This window comes from Callorhinus ursinus, unplaced genomic scaffold (assembly GCF_003265705.2).
Source record: "Callorhinus ursinus isolate GAN/ISIS: 27379988/994484 unplaced genomic scaffold, GSC_fseal_2.0 scaffold100, whole genome shotgun sequence".
NCBI classification, from domain to species: Eukaryota; Metazoa; Chordata; class Mammalia; order Carnivora; family Otariidae; genus Callorhinus; species Callorhinus ursinus.
Genome location: NW_027397162.1, coordinates 951,376 through 978,353, shown reverse-complemented (window position 1 = coordinate 978,353; position 26,978 = coordinate 951,376). Strand labels below are relative to the sequence as shown.

General features: G+C 42.1%; 1 protein-coding gene across 10 annotated transcripts in view; it reads left to right on the top strand.

Annotated features, from left to right (window-relative positions):
• Positions 1–26,978, top strand: part of LOC112806821 (zinc finger protein 552-like) — a 124,767-nt gene that overhangs the window by 83,391 nt on the left and 14,398 nt on the right. For 5 of the 10 annotated variants that reach the window (XM_073888960.1, XM_073888954.1, XM_073888956.1 and 2 more), the window contains 2 exons: positions 4,527–4,653; positions 16,808–25,139. In XM_073888960.1, the coding sequence (XP_073745061.1) occupies positions 4,620–4,653; positions 16,808–19,608 (2,835 nt within the window). In that variant the 5' untranslated portion in view covers positions 4,527–4,619 and the 3' untranslated portion in view covers positions 19,609–25,139. Of the gene's footprint in view, positions 1–585; positions 717–1,214; positions 1,623–1,884; positions 2,116–2,668; positions 2,767–3,035; positions 3,083–4,526; positions 4,654–16,807; positions 25,140–26,978 lie in introns of those variants that run through there. The other 5 variants (XM_073888957.1, XM_073888958.1, XM_073888959.1 and 2 more) reach the window with 5 other exon arrangements.

Here is a 26,978-nt window from a genome sequence, read left to right as displayed (position 1 = left end):
TTATCTGGAGGTTTCTGACATTCTGCATTAGACATTCTGCAACTGCGAAAGTTGTAGCCAGTGACCCAAACTAAAATAGCATAAAGGTTGGTCTCCATTTGAGATAGATGTCAGTTTTCTCAATAGACTTGAGTGTATTGGGTTTTAGAATATAGGGGAGGTTCAGTGGGGTGAGGTCTGGAGCCGATGAGCAAGAAAGAATTCTTGAGACGTCTTTGGTGCAAAATGATGGTTTTATTAAAGCATGGGGGCTGAAAGGGCTGCTGCACCGGGGTTGTTAGGGGTGGCTGGTTATATACTATGGGGTTGGGGGAGGTAAGGAAGAGGGAGGTTTCAAAGGATTTTCATATGTTAAAGAAGACTCCCGGGAAAGATGTTAGGCTGCCCTTAAGAGGCCTTGCCATTGTCAAGTTAAGGTTGTTTTTCCCTCTAGCAAGGTATTAACATGAAGATAGTTGGGAGCTTCCTGGAGGAACAGTACATTCTGCCCGCTTCAAGTATCTGTCAATGGGCTCCAGGTTATAAGGACATTTAATTGTATCTACATTTCCTTCTCAAGCTAGGCCATTGATAGAAATGTAAATTGCTAAGACTTTTGTAAACTGAGGGAGACTCACGTCTTGGAGGATTGTGTCTCTGTAAGTTAACTTTGTTTTTCCTTTCCTTTGTTTTAGGGCAGCCAGGAATGCCTGAGGAAATGCCATATATATCCCATGGTGGGGTCCTCAGCTTGCCTTCTGTTCCCTCAAGTGTATCTTAGAACATTGAGTAAGAAATATTATATAGATAAAAATGGGTAGGACACAATCACTAACCCTACAGGTAAGGCACAGATTTTCTGTGGGAGCCAGAGGCAGAGATCCTGCTTGTTCGCGGGCTTAAGGGCGGCCTAACATCTTTCTTCTTTATTCCCAGTCAAGGCCCTGTATAAAGTTTTTTCCCTTGCCCCTAGCCATTCATAAGAGAACTCACAACATTGACAAATGCATCAGGTTACATGCATTTCATAGTAATAACAAAATGCCTTCAGCTATGCGTGGACTATTTTATGCCTAAATGACTCTGTAATAGTATGACCATTTAGATCAGTGGATTTCGGAGCATCCCAGTAACAGTATTGTCCTCTGGGAGCTGGGTGACTTTTACCGAGTATGAAATGATGCCTCTTCACTGCAGTTCACGAAGAGCAAATCCTCTCGCCCCTTTGCCTCTAGGCTTCCAGCAACCCTCGAGGAGCCGCATGGCCAAGGCTCTGATTGATCAGGCTGGAGAAAAACCCTTGCCTCGGGCACTAGAGCGTTGCCAACTACAATACCCAGAAAATCGTGCGCGGAGTTGAGCCAATGGAAGCATTTCCGCGGGAATACACCGCGTAGGGGCGGGACTTCCGGCCTCCTCCTTGTGGCGGCCATTTTGCTGCTCTCGGGCGTGCCGGGGCGGGACTGAAGTGACGGAACTGTCAAGGCGCAGAAGTCGTTGTCCCCACGGCAGAGAGGCGGGTCCGCGGCTGGCGACGCCGCCCGGGCTGCCCCGCGCCGGGCCGGGCCGGGGACCGCCGAGCCGGGTGTCCGCGACGCCCACCGAGTCCGATGGCGGCGGCCGCGCCCAGGGAGCCGCCGCAGGTAAGCGCTCGTCCCCCGGGCCCTCCCCGCCGTCCCCCGACCCAGATCCCGGAGGCCCGAGCGGCTCGCGGCCCTGCGGCCCAGGCCCCGGCGTCGGACGGGGCGGCGGCGCTGGGCGGGGGCCCCGTGTGCGAGCGCCGGCGTGCCGGCGTGAGGAGCGGGCTCCGGGCCGGGGGGCCTGAGGCGGGAGGAGGCCGGAGGGAGGCTGGAGGGGGCCTGAGGCGGGAGGAGGCTGCCCGCAGGCGACAGCGCGTGAGGCGGGGTCGCGCCGGGACTGGCGGGCCGAGGTGCGTACCTCTGTTCCGAGGGCCCTGGGGGGTCGTGAACAGAAGAGGGACACAGTCAGTGTTAGGGTGTTAACGGCTTTCCAAAAGCTGCTCGAGGGAGAAGAGGTTGGAATGGGGGTGATGAAGACCAGCGGGCACCGGGAGTGGAGTTCTTGTCGGAGGTCACTGAGCTGGTGGGAGAAGTAACTGCGGCCTGAAGCGTAGAGGTTAGTTAGCCCGAGGTCCCTGGGTTCCAGGGCTCGGCGGGATGCAGGGGAGGCCTGATCTCGTGGGGCCCAACCCTGGTTCCCTCCCCTCAACCACAAGTTCTGAAGGTCGTGAAAGCACTTAGAGAACCTGTACAAGTAAGGAGAGGTTGGCTCAGTCCCTTACTGGTCTTGACAGCGCCGGTATGGTGTCCAGGATTGTGGCGTCTTGAGGCTCTTCCCTTGCTGTTTTTCCAGCTGCTAGGTGTGGGCATCCTAAGAATACCCCAAGCCCGGGGTCCTGAGTGCAGGCCAAGGGTCACATGCAGGTGTTCTTGTTGCTGTCAGCCGGTATAAACAGGTGTGAGACGTTATCCCAGAAATAAATACCAAAGTGTGCAAACGCTTGAACCTGTTTTCATTCTCCTTGCTCGGAACAAAGAGCTGAGGGTCAAGAATCAGGCCTCTGATGTGGCTACTGAGAATGTGGGCATCTGTTATGTAGGTAATGAGAGGTTTGGATAAGGGGCTGGTGGTCTTACCTTAAGTCTTAATAGGATCCATCTGGTTGCAGAAAAGATAACAGACTATGGGGGTAAAGGAGGAGGCAGGAGTCCAGGAGGAGGCAGCTGCTATAATCCACATTGATGGACCAGGGTGGTGGCCATAGAGGTGGGTGAAAAGTTGAACTCTGTCCATTTTTTTAAGTGGGGTGGATTTTTTGATGTAGTTGAGAGACAGAAAGGGAGGGGTCCAGGATGACCCCAGGGTTTTTGGTCCTTAAAGCTGAAGGGATGGAAATTCCATCATGTGGGATGGGGTAATTGATGATCGGTTAATTTTCTTTCGGACTGTGAGGAGTTTTGTTTGGTCTTGTTAAGAGTCTCAGATATTTCAGAGAATTGTGAGTGGAGACAGCAAATGGGTATCTGGATTCACAGGTCTGGGTATCCTGGGAAGAGGTTTTGGATGAAGACATCCATAAGTGGTGACTGTTGTGTCGACCAGGGCAGAGCCGTGGATTGCATTTAGATTGGGGAATGCAGATCATCATGACAGTGCCTTAGCTGGTCAGATAGAGGAGGGTGCATGATGAGGAATGATTGTCTTGCTGGGCACCTGATCGGTGTTGCTGGGCACACGAATGCAGGTGAAGGAGGGAAGTGATCATGGTAACCATGTGGGAGAGAGAATGGTTTGGCAGGTGATCAAGGCTTCCATGGGATGAGTGGATATGAGATGGCCATGGAGGCATGGGAGTAATTGAGACAAGATGACACTGAGGCCACGCTGCTGCCAATTCACTACTGTAGTTTCACTGGAATTTTGTGATGAGCTTTGGTGGGGTCTGCAGTGTTTAGTCTCGATGGTGGATAGGTCTGGGGCCGACTTTAAAAAGTGGTGGCTATTGTGAGGACCAGGATGGAACTGTGGATCACATTTAGGAAGTGTAATGTAGGTTATAGTGGTAATGCAGTTTGCAGGTCAGAAAGACTAGGGTGCATGCTGAGAAGTGGGTCTCTTGCTTAGCACCTGGTTGGGATCCTAAGAAGGAGAAACACGAGGGAGGGAGAGAGGATGATCTGGGAGGTGGCTAAAGCTTCCATGGGAAGTATGGGTGCAAGATGGCTTCAGAGGCAAGGGAGTAATTGAGGCAAGATGAAATCGAAGGCAGGGCTCCTGCTAATTCACTACTGTATGGACTTACCAGAATTTTGTGGTGAGTTTTGATGGGGTCTGGGGTGTTTCGGTCTTGCTGGTGGATAAGATCTGGGGTAAATGTAGTCATTTGTGAGAATCATTATGCCTGGCAGGGAGACTATAAGGGCTGGGATTTTAGGGAAGGTTGCATGGAGAGTGGGGAGTGTGACTGCTGAGGCTTCAGCAAGTCCAGCACAGAAGTGGACGTGGGTCGTGGGCATCTATAATTCATAGTGCCTCTGGGGGGTAGTATTGAAGCAAGGATCAGAGGTACAGAGGAGGCCTTCAAAGCAGAATTCAGGGCTTTGGCCAAAGTAGAGCTATGGGAGTGCAGCTGTGGGGGGACTGAAGATGTGAGAGAGGTACAGTTTACAGAAAAATGTGCACAACCAGAGGACATGTGAGCCAAGGGCCTCAGGGTATTGGAGCTGAAGGGTAAAGCATGAGCCATTTCATTGCGTTTTGGGAGTCTCAAAATAGAGACTTTGGGGGAATTGACAGTATGGACCGTCCAGGCCAGGAGGGATTTGGATGACAGCTCTTGTTTCCCTTGCCTGATGTTGCTGAGGGCAGAACACAGTGAATAAAGAGAACCTGACGATAGGGTGGACATTAGTGGCACCTAGGCATGGCATTTCTGAAGTGGGGACCTCTGAAAGAGGATGAGTGTGCCGAGATGGATTGTGGGACTCAGAGAATGTTCATGGTTTCATCTGTCCCCATCATAACAGGATAGTGTGACCTTTGAGGACATTGCTGTGTACTTCTCCTGGGAGGAGTGGAGGCTCCTTGATGAGGCTCAGAGATGCCTGTACCACGATGTGATGCTGGAGAACTTTACACTTATATCCTCACTGGGTAAGGCCCTCACCCTCCACAGTGGCCTGAAGTAGGCTCTATTCCCTCCCCACCCACCATTTCTCAGTGTCTCTCACATGTGGACCATGGGCACTGCTTGCTTCTCAGCTTACTGGGTAATTGCTATGTTGATAGGGCTGGTTTATTTGCACTGCCGTCTCCTCTCCCCTGAAGCCTCAATAACTGCTATACTGAACGCTCTTAGGAAAGGATTCAAGGTTAGATTTTTAGTGAGCTTAATGGATTCCGCCATGCTTGTCCTTTGTTTGGATCAGTGTGTACAGCTCCATGTCACTTCTGTATCCCAGCATTTGTTTGTTTATTTGTTTTTAAAGTAAGCTCTATACCCTTGGGGCTTGAACTCACAACCCTGAGATCAAGAATTGCGTGCTCTACTGACTGAGCCAGCCTCTGTTTTCCAGTTTTTGATCTCTTCTTTTAACTGACTTTTCCTTGTGTCTGCTTGTGCCAGGTTTGCATGCATTGTCATAGTCAGTACTTACCTGAACCATAGGCTACTTTTCAACACACTCCTGCAAGGTTTGTAGTTTAGGTGCATTTTCTTCCCCCCCCCCCCCAGCTTTCTGGAGATATAAAATTATATAAAAGTACACAGGGCGTGCCTGGGTGGCTCAGTCAGTTGAGCATCCAGCTCTTGGTTTCAGCCAGGTCAGGATCTCGGCATTGTGGGATTAAGCCCTGAGTCCGGCTGCAGCTGAAATCAGCATGGCATCTGCTTGTCCCTCTTTCATCCTCCCCATGCTCTCTTTCTCTCTCAAATATATAAAATCTTTAAAAATATATATATTAAAAATTAAGTGCAGTGTGATGATTTGATATATGCATACATTGTAATATAATTTCCACAACTGAAGTTCATTAAATATCTGCCACCTCATAAACTTACATTTTTTTTTGTAGAAATGCTCAAATCTACTCTCAGTAAATTTCACATATACAACATCATTATTAACTATAGTCACCATGCTGTATGTTACATCTTCATAACTTTTTAATCTTTTTAATTTTTTTTTATTTTTTAAAGATTTTATTTATTTCAGAGAGTGAGTGAGAGAGAGGGCATGAGTGATGGGGTGGGGAAGGGAGAAGCAGACTCCCCACTGAGCAGGGAGCCCAATGTGGGGCTCAGTCCCAGGACTGTGAGATCATGACCTGAGCCAAAGGCAGATGCTTAACCGACTGAGCCATCCAGGCACCCAAACTTTTTCATCTTATAAGTGAACATTTGTACTTTTTGACCACTGTCTCCCCATTTCCCTCACACCCCAGCTCCTCGTATTCTACAGGCATACTCCAGAGATAATTTTGGGTTTGGTTCCCGACCACCACAATACAGCAAACATCACAATAAAGCAAGTCAAATGAATTTTTTGTTATTCTAGTACATGTAAAAGTTATGTTTATTAGACTGTAATCTTTTTTTGTTTGGTTTGAGAGAGAGTGCAAGTGGGCAGGGAGGAGTAGAGAGAGAGGGAGAATCTTAAGCACGCTTCACACTTAGCACAGAGCCTGATGCAGGGCTCGATCTCACGACACTGAGATCATGACCTGAGCTGAAATCAAGAGTTGGACTCTTGGGGCGCCTGGGTGGCTCAGTCGTTAAGTGCCTGCCTTCGGCTCAGGTCATGATCCCAGGGTTCTGGGATTGAGCCCCACATCAGGCTTCCGCTCAGCGGGAAGCCTGCTTCTCCCTCTCCCACTCCCCCTGCTTGTGTTCCCTCTCTCACTGTGTCTTTCTCTGTCAAATAAATAAAATTTTTTTTTTTTTTAAGATTTTATTTTTTTGACAGAGAGAGCACAAGCAGAGGGAGAGAGGGGGAGAAGCAGGTTTCCTGCTGAGCAAGGAGCCTGATGTGGGACTCGATCCCAGGACCCTGGGATCATGACCTGGGCCGAAGGCAGCCACTTAACCAACTGAGCCACCCAGGCGTCCCTAAATAAAATCTTTAAAAAAAAAGTCAGACTCTTAACTGACTGAACTGCCTGGTGCTCCTGTTTATACTATAGTCTACTAAGTGTCCCAGAGCATTATGTCTAAAAAAAAAATGTACATTTAAAAATATTTTACTGCTGAAAAATGCTACCATCATCTGAAATTCCAGCAAGTATCTTTTTTGCTGGTGAAGGGTCTTGCCTTGATATGGATAGCTGCTGACTGGTCAGGGTGGTACCTTGCAAGGTTAGGGCAGCTGTGGCGATTTCTTAAAATAAGACAACAATGAAGCTTGCTCTGTTGATCGACTCTTTCTTTCATAAGTGATTTCTCTGTAGCATATGATGCTGTTTTATAACATTTTACCCACAGTGGAACTTCTTTCAGAATTACAGTCAGTCCTCTCAAACCATGTTCCTGCTTTATCAACTAAGATTATGCAATAATCTCAATTCTTTGTTGCCATTTCCACAATCCTCACAGCATTTTCACCAGGAGTAGATTCCATCTCTTTCTTGAATTTCTAAAAAAAATTTAATTCCAGTATAATTAAATACAGTGTTTTTTAAAACTTGTTTTTAAATTTTAGATTGCATCTGAATAAACTTTCTTTGCTCATCCATACAAAGCAACTTCTCATCCGTTCAAAAATTTTTAACTTTAATTTTTTAAAATTTAAATTCAGTTAATTAACATATAATGTATTATTTGTTTCAGGGATACAGGTCTGTGATTCATCAGTCTTATATCCATTCAGATTTTACCATGAACTTGCAGTAATTCAATCATATTATCAGGCTCCATTTTTTCCCCCTTTTTTTTAAGATTTTATTTATTTATTTGTGAGAGTGAGCAACAGCGCGGGAGGAGGAACAGAGGGAGAGGGACAAGCAGACTCCATGCTGAGTGCAGGGCTCGATCCCAGGACCCTGAGACCATGACCTGAGCCGAAATCAAGAGTTGGATGCTCAACCAACTGAGCCATCTGATGCCCCCAGGCTCCACTTCTAATTCTCATTCTCTTGCCATTTCTATCATATCTGCTGTTACTTTCTCCACGGAAGTCTTAAATCCTTCAAAGTCATCCATGAGGGTTGCCATCAACTTCCAAACTCCTGTTGATACTTTGACCTCTGCCACCCATGAATGGCAGCTAGAATGTTGAATCCTTTCCATAAGGTTTCGATTTCCTTTGCCTAGATCTATCAGAAAAACCACTATGGCAGCCCTGGCCTTACAAGTTGTATTTCTTTCTTTTTTTTTTTTTTTTTTAGGATTTATTTATTTATTTGAGAGCATGGGAGAGCACATGAGTGTATGGGGGGTGGCAGGAGTATAGGGAGAAGGTCTTATTAAGTAGACTCCCTGCTGAGTGTGGAGCCCGACACAAGGTTGTTCTCAACAAATTGTATTTCTTAAATAATAAGACTTGAAAGTCAAAATTGGGGTGCCTGGATGGCACAGTTGGTTGTGTCTGACTCTTGGTTTCAGCTCAGGTCATGATCTCAGGGTTGTGAGATCAAGCCCCACGTCGGGCTCCAAGCTCGCCTGGGAGTCTGCTTGAGATTCTCTCCCTCTACTCCACGCTCATGTGCGTGTGCACACTCTCTCTCTCTCAAATAAATAAATCTTAAAAAAAAAGTCAAAATTATTTGGGCTACGTGGGCCAAATGGATATTGTGTTAGCAGGCATGAAAACATTAATGTTGTACATCTCCATCAGAGTTCTTGGGTGACCAGATGCTTTGTCAATGACCAGTAATATTTTGAAAATCTTTTTTTCTGAGCAGTACGTCTCAACAGTGTGCTTAAAATAGTCAGTAAACCATATTATAAACAGAGTGCTGTCATCCAGGCTTTGTTTTTCCATTTATAGCTCAGGCAGAGTAAATTCAGCATAATTCTTAAGGGTCCTAGGACTTTCAGAATGATAAATGAGCACTGGCCCCTAACAGGAGAGTTGGCCTGTCCTTTTTGAAGCCAGGCTTGATGTCTCTAGCTCGGAAAGTGCTAGACGGCATCTTCCAATAGAAGGCTGTTTTGTCTGCATTGAAAATTTGTTGTTTAGTGTAGCCACCTTCATGAATGATCTTAGCTAGATCTTCTGGATCACTAGCTACAGCTTTTGCCTCAGCACTTTGTATTTTGATGGTATGGAGATGGCTTCTTTCCTTCAACCTCAGGAACCAACCTCTGCTAACTTTCACCTTGTCTTTGCGGATTCCTTACCTCTCTCAGCCTTCCTAGACTTGGAGACAGTTAGACCCTTGCTTTGGATTAGGTTTTGGCTTAAGGGAACTTTGGGGACACTTTGATCTTCCATGCAGACCACTACAACTTTCTCTCTCTCAGTAGTAAGGCTGTTTTGCTTTCTTACTATTTGTGTGTTCACTGGAGTAGCACTCTTATTTTATTTTTTATTTATTTTATTTTACTTTTTTAAGATTTTATTTATTTGACAGAGAGAGAGAGCAAGCACAAGCAGGGGGAATGGCAGGCAGGGGAGAATTCTCGCAGGCTCCCTGCTGAGCAAGGAGCCCTATGTGAGGCTCGATTCCAGGACCCTGGGATCACGACCCAAGCCGAACGCAGCCGCTTAACCGACTGAGCCACCCAGGTGCCCCTGGAGTAGCCCTTTTAATTTCCTTCAAAGACTTTTTGTGGTTTTTTGCATTTACAACTTGGCTACACTTGGCCAGCTGTTGGCCTCAAGAGGCTTAGCTCATTTTTGGCCTATCTTGGTTTTCAATATACCTTCCTCACTAAGTGTAATCATTTCTAGCTTTTGATTTAAAGTGAAAGATGTGTCACTCTTTTCACTTGAACACCTAGAAGCTATTGTAGAGTTATTAATTGGCGTAATTTCAATACTGTTGTGTCTCAGGAAATAGAGTGGCCTAAGAGAACGAGATAGGGCAATGACTGGTCATGGAACAGTTAGAAACACCTTTGTCATTTTTTGATTATGTTAAATGTCATATGGGTGTGGTTTGTGGTGCTCCAGAACAATTACAGTAGTGACAAGGGCTCTGATCACAGATCACCATAACGAATACACTAATACTGGAAACATTTGAAATATTACAAGAATTAACAAAATTTGATAGACATGAAGTGAGCAAATGCTGTTAGAAAGATGGTGCCAACAGACTTGCTCGTTGCAGCCTTGCCACAGACCTTCATTTTGTAAGAAACACAGTATCTGTGAAGCATCATAAAGCAAAATTCTGTAAAACTAAAAAATAAATATGCCTATACTCTCTGTTTCTATGATTTTGGCTTTTTTTTTTCCTAAGCATTCCAACCACAGTGTACAAGGGTTCCTTCTACCTTCACCCTCACCAACACTTATCTCTGCTCTTTTTGAAGGTAACGATCTTATCAAATGTGGGGTGATATATCATTTTGGTTTTGATTTGCATTTTCCTGATGATTAGTGGGGAAGAGCATTTTTTAATATACCTGTTGGATATTTGTAGATTTTCTTTAATAAAATGTCCATTTGGGTTCTTTGCCAATATATTACTCCGATTGTTTCTTTGTTACTGAGTTGTATGAGTACCTTATATATTTTAGATGTTAACCATTATGAGGTAAAGCATTTGCAAATACTTTCTCCTTTTATATTTTGTTGATTGTTTCCTTTGCTATGCAGAAGATTTTTAGTTTGATGTAGCTCGACTTGACTTTATTTTTGCCTTTGTTGCCTGTGCTTTTTGTTTCCTATCTGAAAACTCATTGTTAAAAACATTGTCAAGGAGGGCACCTGGGTGTCTCGGTTGAACGGGTGTCTCAGTTGAGCGGCTACCTTTGGCTCGGGTCATGATCCTGGAGTCCTGGGATCGCGTCCCACATGGGGCTCCCTGCTCAGCAGGGAGTCTGCTTCTCCCTCTGACCCTCTTCCCTCTCGTGCGCTATATCTCTCATTCTCTCTCTCTCAAATAAATAAAATCTTAAAAAAAAAAAATTGTCAAGGAGCTTTTTCTCTGTTGTTTTTTTTTTCCCCCAAGAAGTTTTACATTTTCATGTCTACATTGAAGTCTTTAATCCATTTCAAGGTAATTTTTGTGAGTGGTATAAGGTAGGATCCCAGTTTCTTTCTTTTTTTTTCTTTTGTTTGGCATGTGCATATCCAGTTTTCCCAGCACCATTTACTGAAGAGACTTTCCCTTACCCATGCGTGTTCTTGGCACCCTTGTCAAAGAAAGAGTAGTTAACTATGTATGTGTGGGTTTATTTCTGGGCTTTCTATCATATTTCATGGGTCTGGATGTCTGTTTTTATTCCAGTACCATAGTGTTTTGTAGTATAGCTTGAAATCACAAAGTGTGGTCCCTCTAATTTTGATATTCATGATCAAGATTTCTTTGGCTGGGGTGCCTGGGTGGCTCAGTTGGTTAAGCAACTGCCTTCGGCTCAGGTCATGATCTCAGGGTTGTGGGATCAAGCCCCGCATTGAGCTCCCTGCTCGGCGGGTGGCCTGCTTCTCCCTCTCTCACTTGCCCTGCTTGTGTTCCTTCTCTCGCTGTCTCTCTCTCTCTGTCAAATAAATTTAAAAAAAAAAATTTTTTTTAAATAAAATAAAAGATTTCTTTGGCTTATTTGAGGTCGTTTGTGGTGCAAATTTTAGGATTCTTTTTCTGTTTCTGGTAAAAATGTCATTGGAATTTTGGTAGATATTGCATTGAATTTTAGGTTGCTTTATGTAGTAGGAGCATTTTTTTTAAGATTTTATTTATTTATTTGACAGAGACAGCAAGAGAGGGAATACAAGCAGGGGGAGTGGGAGAGGGAGAAGCAGGCTTCCTGCTGAGCAGGGAGCCCGATGATGCGGAGCTCAGTCCCAGGGTCCTGGGATCATGACCCAAGCTGAAGGCAGACAATGAGCCACCCAGGAACCCCTTTATAGTAGAAGCATTTTAGTAATAATTCTTTCAGTCCACAGACATGGGATATCTTTTCATTTATTTGTGTCTTCAATTTCTTTCATTGGTGTCTTATAGTTTTCATTGTACACATCTTTCATTTCCTTGCCTAAATTTATTCCTAAGTATTATATTTTTTTTAATATTCTTCCAAATGGGATTGGTTTCTTAATTTCTCATTGAGATGGTTCATTGTTAGTTATAGGCACATCTGATTTTTGTATGTAGATTTTATATCCTGCAAATTTACTGAGTTTTATTTATTCATTCTGCATTTTTTGGTGAACTTTTAAGGGTTTTCTTTATATAAAATCCATGTCATCTGCAAATAGTTTTATTTCTTTTCTGATTTGGAGACCTTTCTATTTCTTGTCTGATTGCTCTGGATAGGACTGCCAGTACCATTTTGAATAGCAGTTATGAGCATAGGCATCTTTGTCTTTTTCCTGATAGTAGAGGGAAAGTTTTTACCTTTTCACTGTTTAATGTGTTCTTAGCTGTGGGCTTATATATGGCCTTTGTGATATTGTGGTGTATAACTTCTATACCTAATTTTGGGGGAGTTTTTATTGTGAAAGAATTCTGAATTTTGTCAAATGCTTTTTCCACATCTATTCAGATGATCATATGAGTTGCCTTCTTTGTGTTAATAAGATATGGCACATTTATTGATTTACTTATGAGGAGACCACCCTTGTATCCCAGGGATAAATCTCACTTGATCACAGTTTATGATTCTTTTCCTATACTGTTGAATTTGATTTGCTAGTACTTTGTTGAGCTCTTTTACATCTGTGTTCATTAGGGATGTTGGTGTGTAATTTTGTTTTCTTGTAATGTCCTTCCCTGGTTTTGGTGTCCTAATATTAGTCTCCTAAAATGAGTTTGAAAATATTCCTTCCTTTTCAGATTTTTGGAAGAAATTGAGAATTTAATATTTAAAATGTGGATAGAAATCATCACTGAATCTATCTGGTCATGATCTTTTCTTTGTTGGGAGATTTTTGATTACTGATTTCAATTTCCTTGTCTATTTGGATTTTCTATTATGATTCAGTGTTGGGGGGCACCTGGGTGGCTCAGTCAGTTAAGCATCTGCTTTCGGCTTTGGTCATGATCCCAGGGTCCTGGGAGCCCCACATCAGGCTCCCTGCTCAGTGGGGGCCTGCTTCTCCCTCTCCCTCTGCCGCTCCCCTGCCTGTGCTCTCCTGCTCTCTGTCAAATAAATAAATTAAAAAAAAAAATCTTTAAGAAAAAAATGATTCGGTTTTGATAGGTTGTATGTTTCTAGGAATTTATTCTAGGATATCTAATTTGTTGGCATATAATAGTTCATATTAGTCTTTTATGATCCTTTGTGTTTCTCTGCTATCAGTTGTAATTTCTCCTCTTTTTTGAGTCTTGCCTTTATTCTAAGTTAGTCCAGCTAAAGGTTTTTCAATTTTATCTTTTCAGAAAAGCAGCTCTTTTTATTGTATTTCTAGTTTTTATTTTACTTCTGATCTTTGTCTTTGCCTTTGTTTCACTAACTTTGGTCTTAGTTTGTTCTTTTCCTAGTTCCTTAAGGTGTAAAGTTAGGCTGTTTGAGAGCTTTATTTATTGATTGATTTTTTTAGTTGCTGGCACTTAGTGCTCTAAACTTTTTTCTTACAATTGCTTTTTCACATTCCATGTTTTGTTTCCACTTTTGTTTTTCTCAAGGTACTTTTTTATTTTGCTTTTGACTTTTCCTTTGGCCAATTGATTGTATAGGCATGTGTTGTTTAATGCCCACATATTTGAATTATTAAGCTTCCTCATGGTTTTTTGTGTTTTTTTTTAAAGATTTTATTTTAAAAAAAGAAATCTTATTTTTTTAGGTACTCTCCCCACCCATGAGGGGTCGAACTCAACCCCGAGACCAAGTTGCAGGCTCCACTGACTAAGCCAGCCAGTCACCCCTTCCTCATGTTACTGATTTCTAGTTTTATTCATTGTTAGGAAAAGGTACATGATAGAATTTCAGTCTTCTGAAATTTGTTAAGACTTGTTTGACATAACATAAGATTTATCCCAGAGAATATTCTGTGTGCACTTGAGAATGTGTAAGCTGCTGTAGTGGATGGAATGTTCTGTATATGTCTGTTTGATCCATTTGGACCAGAATGTTCAATTCAGATATATCCTTACTAATTTTCTGTCTGGATATCCACCCATTATTGAAAGGGGGATATTGATACTAATATTCAATTGCTGTCTTTTTTGCCTTCAGATGTAGTTGAATTTGCTCAAGACTTAACTTAGATGCTCTGATGTGTGATGCATACACTTACAATTTTTACATCTTATTGGTGAATTCATTCCTTTATCATTATATAATGACCTTGTCTCGTGACAGTTGTTGACTTAAAGTCTGTCGTATCACCTATAAGTACAGCTACCCATATTCTGTTTTGGTTTCCATTTGTGTGGAATATCTTTTTCAGTTCCTTCACTTTCAACCTTTTGTTTTGAGTTCAGCCATGGTATCTCTTTTGCCATCTTGTTAATTATTGTCTGAGTGTTTTGTAGCACCTTTCTTCCTCTCTCGCTGTCTTCCTTTGTGATTTGAGGATTTCCCATGGTGTTATGCTTTCATTCGTTTATCTTTTGTTACTACTGTAGGTTTTTGCTTTGGTTACCATGAGGCTTCTTTAAGTCATCTTATAACATTCTGTTTGAAGCTGATAACTTTACTTGCATACAAAAACTTTTACTCACCTCCTTCACGTTTTTTGTTTTTAATGTCACCATTTACATTTTTTTTTTTTTTTAGATTTTATTTATTTATTTGAGAGAGAGCACGAGCAGCAGGGAGGGCCAGAGGGAGAAGCAGACTTCACACTGAGCAGGGAGCCCGACAGAGGGAGTGGGAGGGGGGGCTTGATCCCAGGACCCTGAGATCATGACCTGAGCAGAAGGCGGCAGATGCTTAACTCATCCAGCCACCCAGGCACCCCACATCTTTTTATATTTTGTAACCATTCACAGATTGTTGTAGATACAGTTATTTTTAATAGTCTTTTGTCCTCCTTACTGGTGTTGAGTGATTAACACACTATTAAAGTATTAGAGTATAGTAATCCCTTGTTATGCACGGGGGGGATATGTTCCAGGACTCCCAGTGGATGCCTGAAACTTCAGGTAGTACTGAACCCTATACATAGTATGTTTTCTCTTATACATACATACCTATGATAAAGTTTAATTTATAAATTAGGTACAGTAAGAGATTAACAACAATAAATAATAATAAAATATAATAATATTAATAGTACAGTAAAAGTTATGTAAATGTGTTCTGTTTCTCTCCCAATATCTTATTATACCATACTCACCCTTCTTGTGATGGTGTGAGATGATACAATGCCTAAATGATGAGATGAAGTGAGGTGAATGACTTAGGCTTTGTGACATAGCATTAGGCTACTATTGACCTTCTGACAGTATGTTATAACGAAGGAGGATCATTTGCTTTTGGACCATAGTTGACCGTGGGTAACTGAAACCATGGAAAGTGAAATAGATAAGGACAGACTCCTATATTTTGAATATGACTATACAGTTGCATTTATCAGTGTGTTCTATATTTTCATGTTACTAATTAGCATACTTTCATTTTAGTTTGAAGAACTGTGTTTAGTATCTTTTGTAGGGTAGGTCAAGTGGTGATGAACTCCCTCAGCTTCTGTTTGGGAAAGTCTTTCTCCTTCATTTCTGAAGGACAGCTTTGCTGGTAAAAGTATTTTTGGTTTGCAGTTTCTTTGTTGCAGCATTTAGAACCCATCATCCCACTTTCTCTTAGTATTCAGTGTTATAGCTGAGAAAACTGCTCATATCCTTATGAGGGGGAGGGGAGTTCCCCTGTATGAGTTTTTCTCATGGTCCATGCCCACAAACACTTGGACACCTCTGCTGTGTAATCTGTGATGTTCTGCCACTATAGCAGGACTTGTTGATGTTCTCTGCAGCAGAGGCTGCTGAGGTGCCCTGCAGAGTAGGGGGGAATGCAGTGGCATCAGTCCTTTGGCTGACACAGCCCCACCCTTCTTATTTTCTGCCTATATCCAGCTGTCTTCACTAAGCCAGTGTCCCCATCAATCCTTCCTGTGTGGTTATTCTCCTTTTTGTGTGCTCCATTGTGTCACTGTAGTAGTTTTTTTTTTTTTAATGATTTTATTTATTTATTTGAGAGAGAGAGTGAGTGTAATACAAGCAGGGGGAGTGGCAGAAGGAGAGGGAGAAGCACACTCCCCCCTGAGCAGGGAGCCTGATGCAGGGCTCAATCCCAGGACATTGGGATCATGACCTGAGCCGAAGGCAGATGCTTAACTAACCCAGGTGCCCCTGCGGTATCTTAATTGACTCTTAAACCTGCCAAGGGCAAAGGCTGGTTTCCTCTGCTATTATGCTGACATCACCTTGCTGTCTTTTGTGCTGAATAGCCCGGGATAGTGCTGGCTCTTCATTTGTGCTGTTTTTCCCTTAGGACTTGTATCGTCCATGTCCCATGTAGTTGCTCAAGGCTTACAGGGAAGAATCCTTTGTGTATCAGAGGATGGGCAGGACTCCAGACATGACAGAGTGGACTCAGAGGGGCATGGTCCTGGTCAATGGATGGAGAGAGTGTTCAGATCACGCCAGGTCCCCCATGGTGAACCTGTCTTTATTCACCCACACTTTCATGCCGTTTTCAGTGGCCACACTTCATTTCTACTTTCTCATTTCCATTTTGACATTTTGCCAATTTGTCAGTTCTCTCATCATTTCTACTATGATTTCCAGCACAGGGATAATCTCTACCTCTCGACTCCACATCTCACCCATTTCTCTCACTGTTTCTGTACTCCAGCATTGGCCATGAGATGTTCACACATCCCTAACTTGACATTGAACAGCAGCTAATTTGTTACAGTTGGGTTTTAATGGGCTTGGATGCATGCTTTTACCCAGCCTCACATCAGCAGTAGCAAAGGTCCTGCCAAAGACTCTTGGCAGAGAAATGAGTTGTAGTCCTTGCCTCTCTTTCTTGTCTCATATCCTGTCTTTGTATCCTTCCCCTGGTGAGGTCTCCACCATTCTGTGGCCTTAGGGGTCAAATAATGCACAGTGGCTGTTCCTTCAACTGAATTCCAACTGCTGTGTCTGGAAAAGCATGTCATATACTCTTGCCTAGATGAGATGGATGCATATATGTGATGGGCTCACCCCTTCACTGTAGTCAACACATATTTCACCAGCATTTCTTTGCGTTCAGGTTGCTGCTGTGGAGCAGAGGATACGGAGGCACCTTTTGAACAGAGCACTTCTATAGGTGTGTCACAGACCAGGACGCCCAAGGCAGCTCTGTCTTCCCGGAAGACCCACCCCTGTGAGATGTGTGGTCCAGTCTTGAGAGACATTTTCCACTTGGCTGTGCACCAGGGAAAAGAAAACAACCAGAAACTGATGAGGTGTGGGGCATGTGCGAAACGATTTTATTTCAACATAAAGTCTCAGCAGCAGGAGCAGCACGTGGGAGAGAAACCGTTTAGATGCAGTGTGGACAAGGCCTCTTTTGTGAAGAGCTGCAGAATCCATGATTCAGGAAAGCCCTTTACCTGTGGAGAGGTTGAGAAGGACTTCCTGTCTAGCTTGGGGCATCTGCATCAAGAGGCCACACATACTGGGGAGAAGCCACACACAATCACCCAGTGCAGGGCATCTTTACAAAGCAAAAAAAGTCATTACACCTGGGGAGAATTCAAGAAAGCCTTTGGTCCCAAACACACACTTGTTCAGGACCACAGTTTTGTGTGCAATGAATGTGGGAAGACATTCAGGTACAAATCTTCATTTGCTATACACCAGAGATTCCATACTGGAAAAAGACATCATGAGTTTGGTGAATGCGGAAAATCCCTTAGGCAGAGCTCAACCCTCAGTCAACATGGAAAGACTCACACTGGGTCCAGGCAATACAAGTGCAGCAAATGTGGGAAATCCTTAAGCCACAAATCTGTCCTCATTCATCCCCAGAAATGGCACAATGGAGAAAACAGTTATGTGTGCAGTGAATGTGCAAAATCTTTTAGCCATAGCTCAGTGTTGATTCCATGTAGAGTTCAAACTGGAGAAAGGCCTTACAAGTGTAGTGACTGTGCAAAATCTTTTACCTCTATCTCTGCCCTCAGTTATCATCAGAGATCTCACACAGGAGAAAGGCCTTATGAATGCAGTGAATGTGGGAAATCTTTTATCTCTAGGTCTGACCTCCGTTATCATCAGAGAGTTCATTCGGGAGAAAGGCCTTATGAGTGCAGTGAATGTGGGAAATCTTTTATCACTCGTACTGCTCTCCGTTATCATCACAGAGTTCACACTGGAGAAAGGCCTTACGAGTGCAGTGAATGTGGCAAGTCCTTTACTCGAAGAAATAACCTCATTATACACCTAAGAGTTCACTCAGGTGAAAGACCTTATGAGTGTAGTGAATGTGGGAAATCTTTTACCTTTAGCTCCAGCCTGCGTTACCACCACAGAGTTCACACTGGAGAAAGGCCTTATGAGTGTAGTGAATGTGGGAAGTCTTTTAACAATAGGTGGACACTCATTCGACACCGGAGAATTCACACAGGAGAAAAGCCTTATGTGTGCAGTAAATGTGGGAAATCTTTTACGTGTAGCTCCACTCTCCAGTATCATCATCGAGGTCACCTTGGAGAAAGACCTTATGAGTGTAGTGAATGTGGGAGATCTTTTACCACTAGTTCTGCCCTCCGTTATCACCAGAGAGTTCATACTGGAGAAAGGCCTTATGAGTGCAGTGAATGTGGGAAATCTTTTATTTCTAGGTCTGACCTCCATTATCATCATAGAGTTCATTCTGGAGAAAGGCCTTACGAGTGTAGTGAATGTGGGAAATCCTTTATCCGAAGAAATAACCTCATTTTACATCAGAGAGTTCACACAGGAGAAAGGCCTTACAAGTGTAGTGAATGTGGGAAATCTTTTAACAATAGGTGGACGCTCATTCAACACCAGAGAGTTCACACAGGAGAAAAACCGTATGTGTGCAGTGAATGTGGGAAATCTTTTACCTGTAGCTCCACGCTCTGTTACCACCAAAGAGTTCATGAAGGTAAAAGGCCTTATGAATGCAATGAATGTGGGAAGTCTTTTACCTCCAGTTCCACTCTCCGTTATCATCAGAGAGTTCACACAGGAGAAAGGCCTTACAAGTGCAGTGAATGTGGGAAATCTTTTACTTTTAGTGCCAGCCTTCGTTATCATCACAGAGTTCACAGTGGAGAAAGGCCTTATGAGTGCACTGAATGTGGGAAATCCTTTAAGGATAGATCACAATTCAATAAACACCGGAGAACTCACACGGGAGAAAGGCCTTATGAATGCAGTGAATGTGGGAAGACATTTAGCCAAAAATCTTCCCTGTCAATACACCAGAGAATTCATAATAGCGAACGGTCTTATGAGTGTAGTGCTTGTGGGAAATCTTTTACATCTGTCTCTGGCCTTGGTTATCATCATAGAGTTCATAGGGGAGAAAAACCTTATCAGTGCAGTGAATGTGGGAAATCTTTCACCAATAGCTCAATACTGATTCGACACCAGAGAGTTCACACAGGAGAAAGACCTTATGTGTGCAGTGAATGTGGAAAGTCTTTTACCAGTAGCGCTACCCTCTCTTATCATCAGAGAGTTCATGCAGGTAAAAGGCCTTATGAATGCAGCGAATGTGGGAAATCATTTACCTCCAGTTCTACCCTTCGTTATCATCAGAGAGTTCATGCAGGAGATAGGCCTTTCAGGTGTAGTGAATGTGGAAAATCTTTTATCTCCAGCTCCAAACTACGTTATCATCAGAGAGTTCACACTGGAGAAAGGCCTTATGAGTGCAGTGAATGTGGAAAATCCTTCAGGGATAGTTCCCAATTCAGTCAACACCGGAGAGGTCATACTGGAGAAAGGCCTTACGAGTGTAGTGAATGTGGGAAGTTTTTTACACGAAAATCTACCCTCTCTCAACATCAAAGAGTTCACACTAGAGAAAGGCCTTAGGTGTGCAGGGAATGTGTAATTTCCTATTTACTGTTAACAACACTGGAGGGAACGCTGAGGAGCCATCTATCTGAACTGAATCTCAGATATCTAAACATGCACAGTGGGATATCCCTTGGAAGTTTCAGTACTGTAGTAAGCTTGTGTAAATATGTTGCACTTTCTAAGCTGTCCAGGGCTCTTTCTAGATTTAGCTCACTGCTAGATTTGTGACCAAAGCCTTTTCACCTCTCCTGCCTGGCAGGTCCACAAAGTATGCATCCATCACCTCCACAATGTATTCAGTGAAGCTGACCTTTGTTCTCTCATGAATTAGAACAAATTAGGTATAACCTGAGCCCTTGGGGTCAGCTTCCCCATCTCCTTAAGTACCTTGGGTATGGACCTGAATCACTGATGACCCAGGAAATATGGGTTTGGCTGGCAGCTTACAGAGAATGACTACCTTTTTCAGGGACATGTTAGTCTCATGTGACACTTGTGATGAGTTTTTTCAGCTTCCAAGTCCAAAACGGTAAATGCCGCACATTGCTTTGGCTTATGTGACTATCAAGGTCTTACTCTTTAAGTACTCTTTAATCTTAGATGTTCTACTTACTCTGTGGGGTAGTTTATATACGGATTTGGGCTCAACAAGCATCACTGGGTGAACTTTTTAGGAGTCTAAAATTGTCTGTACTTGAGGATGGCAGAAAATAGCTTGCCAGTTTTGACCAAATTTGCATTGCTGCCCTACAACCTCTGAAAAGCTGCAGGGCTTTCTGGTTTTCATTTGAGATCTGGATGCTTTGTGTTTTAGGAGTTTCAGTGATGACCCCCAAGGAGGGGGCAGTTGTGAGATCCTCAGATGCTTCTGAAAGGAGCAGGAATTTCTTCCCCTTACTCAAAGGAGACATCACAGGGGATGTCAGCATTGTTGAGGGGTTATGTTCTTCAGCTTTACAAACAGCTATGTGCCCTGATGTCCACAATCTGTTGGGCTAGGGTCACTGGTTTTAAGAACCACAGTGTGCAGGGGAAGCCATAATTGGTACAGAAACCTGGCTTAATAGGAAGTGGAGGAGACTGCATCTAAGTAGAATGTGCCTCTTCTAAAAATGGATCCAGACAAGTTTCTGTGACAGTGACTGTAGAATCAGTGTGTATACAAATCTCAGGACCTCCAGGCATATTTATCTTGTGTAGGTAGTCATTGTCAGAGAAAAAAATAAAAACTAAAATAATCAAAAGGTTCTGTGGTTTTCTCTCAGTGATGTTTGCCTCAAAGCCACTACCACAGATGCGGGGAAAAAAGATAAAGGGGGATCTGTATTTCTGGGATATGGCACTTGTGACCCAGGAAGCATTCCTTTTGACTTGTTTAGAAATATTCTTCATTGTTCTCCACATCTGCTGCCACTGGGGTAGTATCTTCGTAGGCATGAGAAAGAGAGATGGAGTCCGTGTGGGGTTGTCAAACCTATTTTCCAAAAAGTGGGACAAAGACATTGTCTTGAGCCATTTTTAAAGCTTTATTGAGATATGGTTTATATGTACTAATCTGCATATATTTACAGTATAATTTGGCAAGTTTTGATATAGTTACGAACTTCTGAAACCATCATCATAGTCCTGATAATGACCGTATCTGTCACATTATGTTTACCTCATGTCCTTTTATAATCTCCCTTGCCCCTCCCACCCTTCAGGTAACCACTGATTTACTTTCTCTTAAAATAGGTGGATGGATACCTTTGAATTTTTTGAATCTATGTTTGGAATTGAGTATTTTGTTTTTCCTTATGTGTCACAATTATTTGAGATTCATCAATGATACTATATGGGTAGTCGGGTTTTTTGTGTTTTTTGCTGAGTAGTATTTTTGGATATACCAGTTTATCCATTTATCTGTGTATGGGGATTTGGGTTTTTTCTAGACTTTGACTATTTAAGATAAAGCTAGCATAAACATTTGTGTTCTTTATGTGAATGTATGTTTCTTTGATCTTCTGTCAGGAACTTAAGAGTGAAATGTCTGGGTTACAGGACAGGTAAATGTTTTACTTTTGATTATACCTTTTGCATCTTCCCAGCAGTGTATGAGAGTTCCATTTCCTCCATATTCTGAATACTTCATTTGGCCATTTTAATTTTAGCCTTTTTAATAAGTTTTTAGTGTTCTCTCATTTTGTTTTAATTGCATTTCTGTAAGGATTCACAATGGGCATTTTTTCAGATGCTCATTTGCTATCTACAACTTTGGTAAAATGCCTGCGCATATCTTTTTCTTATTCTTTGAGCTTCGGCTATTTTCCTTTAGCAGATAGGACAATGAAACAAGTGTGTGTGCGTGTGCATGCGCTATTCACAACGGATTGAACAGCTGTAGCCTTTTAAATTTTTTCTGCATTAACATGTTCTCCATCACATTCTTTTTTTATTTTTTTAATTTATTTATTAGAATGAGCAGTGGGGAGGGGCAGAGGTAGAGAGAGAGAGCAGCAGACTCCCTGCTGAGCAGGAAGCCAGATGTGGGACTGGATCCCAGGAACCAGAGATCATGACCTGAGCCGAAGGCAGATGCTTAACAGACTAAGCCGCTCACATACCTCTATCACATTTTTTTAAAGATTTTATTTATCTGAGGGAGAGAGCAAGAACTAGTGGGGGGCAGGGTGGGGCAGAGAGAGAGGGAGAAGCAGACTCCCGGCTGAGCGGGGAGCCCGACTTGAGGCTCAATCCCAGGATCCTGGGATCATGACCTGAGCCAAAGGCAGTCACAACCGCCTGAGCCACCAAGGGGCCCCTCTCCATCACATTCTCAAGTCCAGTCATTGAAGAATACAATAAAGCCTTGCCTAGTAGTGGTTACCCATTTTCCTGGTTTATCACCACTGGGGTTGGTGGGTTGGAGCAGATGGGGGACAAGGTTGCATCAGTATGGGCTGGGCTTTACTTTGAGCCCCAAAGCCTGGCTAGGGGGTGATGTAGAGGTCATTAATTAGACCCACAGGCACGTGCCCCCATCCAGGGCCTCAGTTTCATCCTATGTAAAATGGGAATTAGGAGCTGCCTTATCCCTGGTCCATTGGAAATTGTGAAGAGTTGAGGTGTCCATTCCTGTATAGTTCTACCTGTGGGGAGCATCCTAGAGCCAGTCCCCTACAGCTCTCCCTGTTACCACCACCAGACCACTGTGCCCCCAGGTGTGTCAGGAATTGAGCTGCTCAGGAGCCCCTAATCCAGGTCAGTCTCCAAAATCCACCTGCAGGGAGGAGGGTCTGCACAGTACTGAGGTCTCTGTGGATTCCTGGGAATATCTGGACAACTCCCCAGAGCCCCTTGAACCTCAGTTTGCTGACTATGACATAGAAGTGATGATGGTGTTTACCTTGGCCCCTGGGAGCATCAATAAAATAACAAAACACTGATCACTTACTCATGACAGAATTCCATGGGATTTTGAGCTTGTATATAATGTTTTTATATCAAGTTTTTAATATAAATATTAACATAACTTTCCTTTTCACAGTTCTTACTGTGCTTAGCTCTCAGTTATTGGCATTTATATTGCATTAGTAATATCCTAAGTTTTGTTCATTCTATAGAGTGCCACATAAATCAATATATTTACTGTGCAATTTTGTCTAATCCATCTATGTGTGACCTAGCTTATTTTCTCTTCTGAATCACTCTGTGACACCAAGAGCATGATAACCAATTGGTGGATTATCACAGAAATATTTTTTTTTAATTGAGATAGAGCACACGCCAGTGGGGGGAGGAGGAGAGGGAGAAGCAGGCTTCCCGCTGAGCAGAGAGCCCCATGCAGGGCTTGATTCCAAGTCCCTGAGATGATGACCTGAGCTGAAGTCAGATGGTTAACCAACTGAGCCACCCAGGTGCCCTGATTCATTTTCATATGTACTGAGAGAGCTCTTCTTATGGACCTCTGCTTGCCCTGCCAGATGAATTCTCTTCAGACAAATTTGATTTGTGATGCTTAAATGCGAAATGATCAACACTATAAAGGTATGTTATGCCACACACCAGAGATTCTTTTCACATAGCTATGTTTTGGTTCATTAAGAGTCATTTTTTTTCCCCAAAAATTCAATGCAAGTTTTACTTATTTAAAACTTAAACTGTTTAACATGATGTATACAACAAATGACCACTTGGAAAAACAAAAAGCATTCTTATTTTAATGAATTTTGTTAGAGTGCACTGGAAAGCTTCCAAATACATTTTTAAAACATTCAGTGAAACGTGGCTGATATAAAGTAGAAATGATAAAGTAATAAATATATAACTATGTTTTCTACAATTAGAATGTTTTTGAAACATTTAAAAATTTCAGTCCACTTTAGTTTTGAATGTGTTAAAGGTAAATTTTGAAATCAAAATGAAATTTTCACAAATTATATTGTATAGTTGTGTGTATCTCCATATACTGGGTAGTTTTCACAAAAATTGCCTGTCTTAAAACTTTAATAGCTTGTATGGATACTGAAAATAGTTCTTTTTACATTACATAAGTCTTTTTTGTGATTAAATTTTTTAGTTGTCTTTGTATTCTGCATATATTTTTATTTTAAAAAAGTGAAAAGCGTATTCTGTGGTTTTAAATTGGGGTCTTGTAATGACTCGCACATTTCAAGTGCAGGTTTGTTAAAAAAATTTTTTTTTTCTTAAATAATCTTAGGCTTTTTGTTTCCATGTTCAGCTTGATGCAGTTAATTTTCTATTTGATCTGAGATATAAATTGAGTTTTTTCTTTCTCATTTGCAATCCATCTTAATATTTTATTTCATTATTTTCTCTACAAGTTGATAATCAAATTTAATACATATATGTTTATAAAAGTTTACCAATATATAGATGTCAGATGTGTTCCCAGGCTGTCTACTGTGTACCACTAACCCATTCTGGTTTCCTTTCCAGAATAAGTTGTTAGATATAAATGTAAGATTTCTCAATAAACTTACATTTATTACCCTTTAGAATACATTTTTTCTTTTTAAAAACATTTTTGAGGTATAGTTGACATGTAATATATTTCAGATGTATAACATATTGATTTGACACATACATCATGAAATGCTCACCATATGTGTAGTTACCATCTGTCACCATACAAAATCATTACAATATTGACTATATTACCTATGCTGTACTTTTCATCTCTGTGACTTCCTTATTTTATAATGGGAAGTTTGTACTAATTAATCTCCTTCACTTATTTTGCCTATCCCCCTACCCCTTCCTCCCTGGCAACCACTAGTTTTCTATGAGTCAATTTCTCTCCTTGGTGGTGGTTTTTTTTTTTTAGATTCCACATGTAAGTGAAATCATGCGGTATCCTTCTCCATCAGAATGGCAAGATTTTTTTTTTAATGGCTGAGTAATAGTCCATTGTGTGTGTGTGTGTGTGTGTGTGTGTGTGTGTGTATCACATCTTTATCCATTCATCTATCAATGGACACTTTGGTTCAATATCTTGTCTACTGTAAATAATGCAATAAATAAAGGGGTACACTTCTTTTTTTGAATTAGTGTTTTGTTTTCTTCAGGTAAATATCCAGAATTGGAGCTATTGGGCTGTGTCATTCTATTTTTTAGTTTTTTTAAAGATTTTATTTAGAGGGAACACAAGCAGGGGGAGTGGGAGAGGGAGAAGCAGGCTTCCTGCTGAGCAGGGGCCCAATGTGGGTCTGGACCCCAGGACCCTGGGATCATGACCTGAGCCGAAGGCAGATGCTTAATGACTGAGCCACCCGGGCGCCCCTATCTTTAGTTTTTTTTAGGAACTTCAGTATTGCTTTCCAGAGTAGCTGCACCAATTTACATTCCCACTAACAGTGCATGAGGGTTCCCTTTTCTCCATATCCTTGCTAACGCTTATTTCTTGTCTTTTTGATACTAGCCACTCTGACTGATACCTCATTGTGGTTTTGATTTGCATTTCCTTGATGATTAGTCATATTGAGCATTCTTTCACAGGTCTTTTGGAAAAATGTCCATTCAGGTCTTCTGCCAATTTTTAACTGGACTTTTTAGGGATTTTTGGTGTTGAGGTATGGAGTTCTTTATATATTTTGGATATTAATCCCAAATTGGATACATCATTAGCAAATATCTTTGCCTTTTTCTTTTGTTGATGGCTTGCTTTGCCATGCAAAAGCTTTTTAGTTTGATTTAGTCCCATTTGTTTAGTTTTGCTTTTGTTTCCCTTGTCTGAGAAGACAGATTCAAAAGAATATTGCTAAGGTTGATATCCATGCCATTACTACCTGTTTTCCTTTTAGTTTCATGGTTTCAGGTCTTATATTTAGGTCTTTAATCCATTTTCAGTTTATTTTTTTCTGAATGGTGTAAGAAAGTGGTTCAGTTTCATTTTTTTGCCATGTAGCTGTCCAGTTCTCCCAATACCACTGATTGGAGAGACTGTCTTTTCCCCACCACCTCCTTTGTCATAGATTAAATGATAAGTGTGTGTTTATTTTTGGGCTCTCAATTTGAATTAGTAACCTCAGTAATATTAGCATTTTTGTTTGAAATACACAAATTGTCTTTTTGTAGTAGTTGTATTTATAGTATCTAAACTTTCTATATAAAAAATGGCTTGCATCTGTATTTATTTGGGTCTGCTTTTCACAATTCCTGATGTTTTTGGATTTCTTTCAATTCTTGTCATATTTCTTAGTATCAATTTGTTTTTCAAATGTTTATTTCATTAAGGGGCGCCTGGGTGGCTCAGTCGTTGAGCATCTGCCTTCGGCTCAGGTCATGATCCCGGAGTCATGGCATCGAGCCCCGCATCGGGCTCCCTGCTCCGCGGGAAGCCCGCTTCTCCCTCTCCCACTCCCCCTGCTTGTGTTCCCCCTCTGGCTGTGCCTCTCTGTCAGATAAATAAATAAAATCTTAAAAAAAATTTTATTTCATTAAGATATTTTCTCTAAATATTTAAATAGAAAGCTTCGTACAGGATTACCATTTTTTTTACTTTTGCACTTCCATAATTATCTTAATATTTCATATGATTTTAAAAGGATTCTCATCTACAGAAATGTCAACTTGGAGTACTTCATTTCTAAGTGTAAAATCATAAATCTGTCCCAAGCCTTAGAGCATTGAATATTCCAGACATATGTCATCTCTCCTCTGATCCGTATCTCTGAGGACTTACAGAATAGACACAGCTTCTCCGGTGGCCATTCCAGTCGTGACTTCCGCACGCCTGCTTTTTGTTCCCACACAAAAGACAGCCTGGTGGTTTCCTAACCACCCCCGTCTCAGTTCTACCGGAGCCTTTCCACATCTCGGTACCAGCTCCTGCCCTGATAGAACCCTCCACACCTGTTTCCATGGGTAACATATAAAACCTGACG